Source organism: Drosophila ananassae, chromosome 2R, assembly GCF_017639315.1.
Source record: "Drosophila ananassae strain 14024-0371.13 chromosome 2R, ASM1763931v2, whole genome shotgun sequence".
Taxonomy (NCBI): Eukaryota; Metazoa; Arthropoda; class Insecta; order Diptera; family Drosophilidae; genus Drosophila; species Drosophila ananassae.
In genome coordinates this window covers 6,366,000-6,376,355 of record NC_057928.1, presented here as the reverse complement: position 1 = coordinate 6,376,355, position 10,356 = coordinate 6,366,000, and the positions used below count along the sequence as shown (strand labels likewise).

Sequence of the window (10,356 nt, the reverse complement as noted above, 5' to 3'; positions counted from 1 at the left end):
CAAACAACGGTAAAGGAAATGACAGGGATCGGGAGGCATTTGTTTTGGCTCTGGGACATCGAGGCAAACAAATTGCATTCGGGGGCCGGCCCGGCCGAAGCGGAGAAATTCAATGCAATACAATGAAATGACTGATCGCGGGACATTCGAGACATTGTAATTACGTTAATTGCCCGGCCAGATATTGGCAGTGCATAACAATTAACTTCCACTTCATTAGAACTCTATCCGGAGTGAGGCTGGCAGCTTCCAGCCAATCAGCACTCTTCCAATCGGAGAGCTTGTTTTATCTGCACCGCCATTATTAGCCAAATTGAACCTTAAAATGTCACAAAGGCATTAAGCGAGCCGATCCCACGGAGTGCTGCCAGCATCTGGAGAGGATCTGCCAGTAGTGCACTGGGAGAAAATTAGTAGCTAGGGGAGAGCCAGAAATACCATTTGTTGGGATGATTGGCGAGGAGACTGAGAAGCAGCGCGTACCATAATGGTTTTAATAAAGTCAACAGCAACCCCCCATTATTTTCCTTAAAATTGAAACTTTCCCCACTTGAGTAGAGTCACTTCCGAAGTGATCTTCATTTTTTAGAGTGCACTTCCAGGCACAGCACCGGGACCGCTCTTAAGGCCAGATAATTTGCGACCATTCCGCATTGATGGCATATCGATGATGAGATGATGGCGCTGATACCAAGGCCTCCGCTTCCAGCGTGAGTGTGCGAGCCGGCATGCAAATATTGTCACAGCAACGACCCCGACAAGAAGCCAAAATGCAATTGGCAACAAGTTGCCAGTTGCCAGTTGCCAGTTGCCAGAGAGCCACGACAGCGGCTTGGACTTGCCTGTCCAGATCGTGTAGATAGTTAAGATCGCTTATCGAACTAAATTATGGCAGAGTTAAAAGCCTGCCAAAGTAACTTTTCCAGCGCGACGCTCTCATTTTTATTTTTGATCCGCTGGATAGGTTGCGTGCCGGCCATAAATGAAATTTGTTATGCATTCAATTTTGTCAGCGACCTTGGCTCTCGGATCTAATTAGTATAACCAGCTGGGAGCCGCAAATCCGTCCGCCGAGATCTTGTCTTTCCGCCGATCCACTCCTGGAGATGGGCCCGATGCGAGAAACTTTCGATTTCACCTGCTCGAATGGAGGTTGCCGCTCTGTTGGCAATTCAATTAAAGCCCCAAATGTCGAAATGTTATCGAAGTCGACAAACAAACTTTTTCAGCAACTTTGCTTCAATTGGCAATTGCAAAATTGAAACTGCAAACAGTTTTTTGGCTTGGTACTGGGTACTTTGAAAGGTGCCGGGTATGTTGAAACAGATGAGTGAAAATAAATTATATTTTCCATTAAGATATAGATAAAGTACTTTGCTTTGGAACTATAAATGTTACATACATGCAAGTTCGAGATGAAGAAAAATCAAATATTAAGTATACGTACAGTGCTCTCTTAAGGAATACACATTTTAACCACATTTTAAGTTAGTACTAGGTATCTTGAGCTTAAAATACCTTAACAATTCTAGTTGATTTTTCAACCTCTATCTCTGTGCCTTTGCCCCATGCCGGGCTCAAATTGAATGTCGTGGCTAAAAGTGAAGTTGGTCTAGGCTCCGGCTGTTGGTACATTGTGGTTGTGGTTTGCTGGTGGCTGCCTCTAATATGACATCTACTAATAACAACGCCGAGGCTCTGGCTCTGGCTCAGACTCCGACTCCAACTCCGACTGCGACTCGCCAGGCACTAAGGGCCATTCCGCCATTCACTTCGGGCCAAGTCGAGTGCATTGGTGAAAAGTCATAAGGCAGAAAAGTAGAAACAAAACTGTGCTAGAGGAGCAAAAAATGGTTTATTTTGGTTCAAGTTGTCGTTAATGGCATGGAAAAATGTCAGCCAGAAAAAGGTTTGCCAAACGATTCATTTTTTGTTTGCCGAGCACCCGAGTGCGGGGGTTATGAGTTATGTGTGTAAGCTGGCGACATTTTGCTAAATGATTCACTGAAAGAATGTATAAAAATCTGTAAGTGGGCCGAAATTGAATTGGATTTGTTTGAGTCAGTGGAGCGTGAGCGATACGCCCGAGGGGCGGCCATATTCCCAAGAAATTAAGTTCTTATGTGCGTTCATTTGTGCATCTATTCAGGGACTCCTGTTCCCCATCCGCTGCTCGTTTGGATTGAAGCAACTAGCGACGACCCCGCATTGATTTTATTATTCCTAAATATGTTGCAAGTCTTTCGGTCTTTCGGTCTCTAATGGGACATTAAGGCCGAGAGCCCCCGACTATAAAAAATCGACTACAGCCGCCGAACGACGACATCGACGACGGCAGCCTCTCAAGTCGCCTTGTTGGGGGGAAAAAAAACAAGTGCCCATAAAATATAATAAAAGGAAGTGCTTAAAACTTGCACCAATAACAAAAACACCAGGAATTGACGGGGGTCGGGGAGAGATGGAACTGCAAGTACACTGGCTTGGCATCCGGGAGGCCAGGGGAGATCCACGCTAGGACAGGACTCCTTTTGCATAGTTGGTGTCTAAATTTATTACCCGCGATCTAACACGATTTCTCGCACTTGTACCTACAATAATCATTATATGCAAACACACACTGGCACACACAGCCACAGCGACTACCACTCGGGCACACACACTGGCAGGCGCATTGGCCGAGCAAAATTACATGCGCCAAGACCTTTTGCATATTTGGCATGCAACGCAAAAAAACGTTAAGACCGAAAACGTAACAAGTGCAACGACGATGCTTAAGAAACTGGTCTGGTCTTCTGCGGGATGAGATGCCCACGGAGGTACAGTAGAGCTTCTCGGGAGTACTTTCAGCTATTCCTGATAAAATAAAGTCTCCTCTTGGCAAGACCAGTTGATAAGGTTGGTGCCACCCATGTATGACTGTCATTTGGCGCATTGCTTTATATACGTCTCGGATATAGTTTATGTATTATATAATTCACTGGACGCTGCGCTGAGAGATGCCACCAGGCAGGAGGCAGGAGGCAGAAGCCTCGCTCTAATGAGGCGTGGTTCCCAAGTGCAAATATGCGGGGTATCCGCCGCAAAGGGGTATGCCCCTTCCCGAGACAGGGGACCGGGAGTAATGAGATGCAATGGCAACATGATTAATTGCCTGGCAGTCGGGCAGCCTGGCATCTCCGGCAACATCTTAATGTCCTCAGTTGGCAAATTACAGGGTATCCAGAGCTGCCTAAGCCCTGCTAATCACCCCAGAAAAGAAACCAAATAAGAGCTGACTGTCGGTCGGGACTATAAATATTTTGCCGCACTTGCTGCCACTGCCACTGCTGGCTGAAGGAGTAAGGAGAAAAATATATACTTATGCTTGTAGCTATATGGGTATAGAGAAATTCAGGCATGAGATTACAATCGCTTGTAATAAATACCTTAAGTATCGCATATATCAGTAACCCAAGGACGTGGATCGTAAGTCAGCCCGAACATTATTATTAAGAGGAGCCACCGACCGGAGAAGACTGACCGACTGGGCGACTGAGCGACGGACATCTCCGACGGGCAGACTGACTTACGTGCAACAATTTAACAACTTAATTATTGCTAAACTACGCCGGCAACAACACCAGCCCACAACGACAGCCTCGGCCCGACATCCAGACATAAATAAACAACGGTGCGTATGAGTAATATTGGCGTTCGGGGCAGAAAAAGTCGTGGCTGGTGAAATAAATGTAATAATAAGGCTCTTGGCTGCCAAAAAGATGGCAAAGCGTGATAGACCCGAAAGATGATCATCACAAGCTAGGAAAGCCAAAACAACCAGCCACTGAGAGAAAATAATTCGACTGCAAAACCAAAAATATAAAATGCTTCAAAATAAGTAAATAATTTGAAGGAAAAACATTTGCCAAGAACTTAAAAGACTTTAGCACAAAATGGATATTTTTTTTCTGTGCAGACTCCGCTTCCTTTCAGAGCGTGTTCTTCCTCCCCATCCTGTCCCACTGCCACCTCCAAGTCCAAGCAGAAACCCACTCCAGCTGCTCCGGCTTGTCATTGAGTAATCTATCGACAGGTTGGCCATTTAGTCCGGCCGAGCGTAGTGTGAGAGAATTAGCATAAAAACGCAATTTTTGAATATTAATGTGCGATGGGGCAGCGCGACTCGATTGCGTGCTCCCGAGAATGGAGTCAGAAAGAGGATCAAGTCGCTCCACCGACTGCCACTTGGCTTACACGCTGCGCTGCAGTGGCTCTTGCCGTGGCTCTAATCAGATTCCCATACTCTGATAACAAGGCCGAGGCTTGGGGGACTTGGCCCATCCAGGCGTTAGTAGCACTATCAGTTTCCCGGTGCATCTCCCTCTTGCTCTGGCTGGCACGCAGGTTCCCGACACTCCAGAGATGTTGGGAAATGTTTGTTTTGTGTAATCTTGGGAATGCATCAAATGTTGCGTAATATGGGAAGCAAAATATAAAAAATTATTTTTAAATTGGAATAAAAATTGTTGCGTTTTTATTTCAATAATTTAACCTCTAAAAAAGAGTGACAAAAAAATAGGTGGGCTCAATTATTTTCAACAAATTTTAGATAGTTCTTATTTTTTCCTTTTTTTACCCTTAAAGGTTTTTTATTTATAACTAGAAAGGAAAGCTAACTCCTTGAGGAGCTTTCGTTGATAAAGTAGTGGACTGGAGGGCCGCCACGGTGGTGGAAGCAGTGGGCTATGGCGACAGGTGGGTCCCACCTGAAATGTAATCACTAAGATGGAAATTTGAAATAAAAGTGTTGGAAATTTTAAAAAAGTGTTGGAAATTTGAAAAAAAAAGTGCTGGAAATTTGAAAAAAAAAATAGTTTTAAAACCACTGTGATAGTTTTGGAATAAAAACGGTTTGAAAGCCACTGTGATTGTTTTGAATTTTACATTTATCTTGTCGCCAGCGCCATCTAGCGGCTAGAAGATCCAACTGGGGTAAATTTAGTTTGTCTGCCAGCCAATAGGTGTCGCCAAAAAATTGGTTTATCCGCATTCCATTTGCAACGTGAAAAATGCCGGGAAATCTCTGGTCAAGCGGCGTCAGATGAGAACGATGCCTCCGAAAGATGATAATCACCGTGGAACGTAACGGTCCCGGCCGGGCCCCCGCGGTACGCGAGTCAAGCAAGGAGCAAGGGGAAAGGATCAAGGATCCGCGGCAAAACTGAGGCCCAAGGGTAAAAGAGTCGGGTTGAGTTATTCCATGACACAACCGGTATCCTGCGCCCACAAGTAAAACCACGCAGGGAAACCCCGGGAAAGTCAGTAGAATCCTGGTCCAGGCGCTGGAGTGTATGCACAGCGTATTATCACTTGAATATTACTGCATCGTGAAATGATAGTTGATCATCAGCCTCTGAGAAATTCAATCATAACATCAACAGCAAAGTGGAAACTAAAGTTCAACAAACTCAGAGCCAAACAAAACAAGTTTCATTAAGTGCACTCTTCCGAGTACCTCCAACTCTTGGCCGCATTTCACAATTAAAGGGCAAGCGTCGTCTTAACCCCAATAGGGGGCAAAAAGATGGTTCGTGGGTGGGGAAGGTGCATTGACCTTGCCATGGGTGGCATGGCATGGGAAGTGAATGTGGGTCACACACTACTGAAGGTCACTTTCACAACGGACGCGACGAATTGCATCGACATTGCTCGCCTCTTCCGCCCCTTGGCCCCCAGTCTATCCCCAGTATTTGGCTCAAGTTCACGATAATAATGACGTAGCAGCCGAGCGTGTTGGCGAAACTGCCAGAGTCTTAGTGGACAGGGAATTGCAGTGAATCACTATAGTGATTCGCAAATGCGAATAAACATTGGGGGTAAAATGTGTAGAATGTGTTTTCTGTCACGGACGCCGGCAAACCGGTGGAGCAACTTCTCTCTGCCTGTCTGGCTGTCTCGATTCTCGATATTTCTCTATTTCCCGCCACGAGAAGTTCAAAATCCTAGGGATTCCGTCGAGCAGACAATTATCAAGAAACTGCTTTAATCCAGGTTACAGAGTGCGAAATATTTTACACTGCAAGAAATGTATGGCATAAAAATTTCATTCTCTCTTGTAGTTTATACCACTGAAATAAAAAATATTAGGTTTAATTCATTTATCTTTTTAATATTTTTGTTTTATTTCTTTAAAAAAAAATCTATAAAACCATACTTTTCGAATACCAAATGACGTGCAACTGCAGTTTCAGATGGCGTCTGACTGGGCAGTTTGCCAAAATAAATAAATATACAATACACAGAGCCCATAAATACCCTCTATAGGTGCACTATATGTATGCTGCGTGATCTTGGGCACGTGTGTGCCCATCAGCCAAGAGATCCCCAGCTGTTGTCACGAGGCTGGTGGAAACAACCACCGAATGGATTCCGAATGGCAGATCAAAGTAATTTATGCCCAGAGGGAATTGTAAATGAAGAATTAACTAGTAACAACTCCGCCCCCCACCTTCTAGGACTCCCGGAAAATCAAATCAAGTAACCCGAAAACGTGCCGGCTATAAATAGGGGAAAAGTGAAAAACAGAGGAAAAGCGGCCAGGCCACTTGGAGAAAGGTCACCTTGACTAACTTGGCTGAAATGAATGGAGCCGAAAACTCTGGAGAGCGGAAGCGAAAACAGGGAGAGAGAGAAATGCCCGCTCACTTTCACAACGCTGCGGAGGCAGTTTCGTCATTCATCCTGACGCAGCAGCTGCGACGCCGGCTGAGGCAGAAAAACAGCTGCCTACACGTGAAAAAATTAATCAAAATAAAAAATATATTTAAGGATTAAATATTTAAAAATCTAGCTAAGCTATTAGATATATAAAAAATAGATATTAAATATTTTCTTTAAAATTCATTTGAACGATTAAAATTAAAAGGTTTGTCTTAAAAGTCTAATATATGATTTAAATCCTATATTAATATCTATTTTATTAAAGATACGATTTCTTTTCGTATGATTAATAATAAGGATAATAATAAGGAGGAATCTTGTTCATTTCTTGCAGTGTACGCATGCCGTAGGAGTGAAAGAGAGCGGCTGAGAGCCAAATTGCCGCGGCGGAGGCTACAAAATCCAGCCGCTGGCAGCTAAATTCCAAAGCAGCCCGTGTGGAGTGCCAACAGTTCGAGACGAACCCGCAAAGTGAACAGAACGTCGAAGACCCCAAGAGTCAGAGGCGCCAAAAATAAAATCCAGTGAAAAAGTGAATTAGCAAATCCAACCCAAAACCAAAAAGTAAGCAAACCAGAAGAGCAAACTGCATGCAGAGAGAAAAATTTGGTGACGGTTAATGAACGAACATTACTTCCGGCCTCCGGCCCAAAGTGCATTCAACTTTGGTCAAGTGCAAGTGCAATGCTCGGTTTCCGAGTCTGAACCTCGCCCTTGGCCTTCCGCAATGCCACCGTTCGTGGGGGTGAAAAGTGGGTGGGGTTGGTAATTGGGCGTACTATTCGCTTTCACTTTCGGTTTCAATGAGAGCATGCGCCGATCCGTGAACAGCTGTTTGTAAATTGTATTTTTTGGCTGGGGTGACGTACGCCTCCCACTAGAGTGGAACAACCGTGTTTGACTTTGAGAGAAGGTCATTCCATAGGCCCAATTCGGAGGCAAGTGTCTGTCTACTTGCAACAAGTGGGGTAATCACTGTCAGAGGCTGTCAAAAAAATCTTTTTCTTTCAACTTATCTTAAAATATGAAAATATATAGTATGGACTTTAATATTTCCTCCTTTCTTAAGTAAATGTATATCAATAGATACCCATTTTTGATAAAAAGAAAAAGTATCTATTTTTCAAAAGTATCTATCATTCCACTTAGAACTTATTTAAACAATTTCTGAATATCTGTTTCCAATATAAATAAACTGCGGTCACTCAGCCATTAATCACTATATTTTTTTGTATATCTATGAAGCTCTGCCAAGTTTTTTCGCGACATGACTCTTGTCTCTGCGGATGTCATTGGAAACTTTGCTTTTTTGCCCTACCCGTATTCCAGAGAACTAGTAATTGCACTCGTAACTCTGCTCGTAAACCACGAAAACACTCAAACTGTAGTATTTTCTAATTAATAACGTGCCACATGTTTATATAAATATTTTCCCACTGATAGCAGTTTCAATATGCACTTCTAATCTCGGAAAATCTAATCTGCCATCTATACTGCAAACATTCGCCACCCAGTCACCTCTCGGCCCCTTCGCTTGGGCTTCCTGGGAAGATAAGGGTTGACGCATAGTCCTACGTCATGGTGATCCCAGATACCACCCCCACCAGCATAACAGTCATTGGGGTTAAACAAAAACGCGTAATGTATAATCCAGATTATAATCCAATAATAGCTATAATGGCTTACCCTGCCGATAAGATAGCATTTGAGAAATCAGTAATTGGAATCAATTTCAAAAGTTAACACCTCGATTGCATTGATAAGAGTCCCATTAGGGGCGTAATTTGATTACGATTTCTGCTTTTTTTTTGCGGAAGAAGATAGCCCAATTGAGTCCGAGTGTCATGTGCCACTCTGCGGGTATATAGATACATTTATAAAAGAGCCAACAAAAGCATAGGTTAATTTTTTCCGCAATGTTCTCGGTTTGGTCCGGTTGCGTGCTGTGGCGATGCCGCACTTTTTTCATTAATTCGACCTTCGTGAAGGTTAAAGAGCGCCAGCTGAGCTGTATGTGCGTGTGTGTGTCCCTGTGTCTGTGTGGGAGAGAGTTCCCCCCCAAAATAATAAATAAAATGTAAATGTGTTTCGTAAATTACTTACAATCCCTAAGAACTTTATTATAATTTTCCGTGTTTTCTGTTGCTTTCTTCATTAGTAATGGCCGCCATTAAGGACAGTCTGTTGGCCCAGGTCGCCGAGGTGCTGCCCAGCTCCGGGCACAAGGTCACCGTGGTGGGCATCGGCCAGGTGGGCATGGCCAGCGCCTTCAGCATCCTGGCTCAGAACGTCTCCAAGGAGGTCTGCCTCATCGATGTGTGCCAGGACAAGCTCCAGGGCGAGCTGATGGATCTGCAGCACGGCTCCAACTTCCTGAAGAACCCCCAGATCACCGCCAGCACCGACTTTGCCGCCTCGGCCAACTCCAGGCTGTGCATCGTGACCGCCGGCGTGCGCCAGAAGGAGGGCGAGTCCCGCCTGTCCCTGGTGCAGCGCAACACCGATATCCTCAAGAACATCATCCCCAAGCTGGTGGAGGTACGTCTTACCCGATATAATATATTTTATTACTTTATATTAATTATTTGTCCTTTATTTTAACAGTACAGTCCCGATACCATCTTGCTGATGGTGTCCAACCCTGTGGACATCATGACCTATGTGGCCTGGAAACTGTCCGGCCTGCCCAAGAACCGTGTCATTGGCAGCGGCACCAACCTCGACTCGTCCCGCTTCCGCTTCCTGATGTCGCAGCGCCTGGGCGTGGCTCCCACCTCCTGCCACGGCTGGATCATCGGCGAGCACGGCGACAGCTCCGTGCCCGTCTGGTCCGGCGTTAACATTGCCGGCGTCCGTCTGCGCGAGCTGAACCCCACCCTGGGCACTGGCGAGGATCCAGAGAAGTGGAACGAGCTCCACAAGCAGGTGGTGGACTCCGCCTACGAGGTCATCAAGCTAAAGGGCTACACCTCCTGGGCCATCGGCCTCAGCACTGCCTCCCTGGCCTCGGCCATCTTGCGCAACACTAGCAGCGTTGCCGCCGTCTCTACCTCTGTTTTGGTAAGCATTTAATATTCGATTGTAATATAAAAAATAACAACAAAACCTTATTTACTCTCCAGGGCGAACACGGCATTGATAAGGACGTGTTCTTGTCCCTGCCCTGCATCCTGAATGCCAACGGTGTGACCTCCGTGGTCAAGCAGATCCTGACCCCCACCGAGATCGAGCAGCTGCAGAAGTCGGCCACCATCATGGCCGACGTCCAGGCCGGACTCAAGTTCTAAGTTCAACACTCCTACCCCAACAATGCATTCGCAGCATAAAATTATAACGCAAAGTAAACACAAGCAAGCCAACGTCTAGGAATGCTAATTTTAGTCCAATTCGGAGCCACGGGGGAGCAGAATCCAGTGAAGAAATGCCACTGACAGAGCATCAAGTATTTCTGACACCAATGTTTATTTTTAGTATCGCCTCTCAATTATTTATTATTTTTATGGATTAGTTTTGTGTGCCCACACGAATAAACTGTTTAAAATTTAAGTTAAAATCGCAATTCTCTTGTTATTTTGGTGGTTTTGTGTGTTTTCTTTTTATTTTTCATTTCATCAACTGGATAGGAAGGATAGGCTCCCCACCCACACACCTCTATCT

General features: G+C 45.0%; 1 protein-coding gene across 2 annotated transcripts; it reads left to right on the top strand.

The window, feature by feature from the left end:
• The first annotated feature begins 7,110 nt into the window (after positions 1 to 7,110).
• On the top strand, positions 7,111 to 10,252 carry LOC6493769 (L-lactate dehydrogenase). Of its 2 annotated transcripts, XM_001958368.3 has the most exons (4): positions 7,111 to 7,263; positions 8,858 to 9,237; positions 9,304 to 9,759; positions 9,822 to 10,252. In XM_001958368.3, the coding sequence occupies exons 2-4, from the start codon at positions 8,860 to 8,862 to the stop codon at positions 9,984 to 9,986; spliced, it is 999 nt and encodes a 332-aa protein (XP_001958404.1). In that variant the 5' UTR covers positions 7,111 to 7,263; positions 8,858 to 8,859; the 3' UTR covers positions 9,987 to 10,252. The 2 variants fall into 2 exon arrangements, with proteins under 2 accessions (XP_001958404.1, XP_032310018.1); XM_032454127.1 differs by lacking the exon at positions 7,111 to 7,263 and having other exon boundaries at positions 8,855 to 9,237.
• The last annotated feature ends 104 nt before the right edge of the window (positions 10,253 to 10,356 follow it).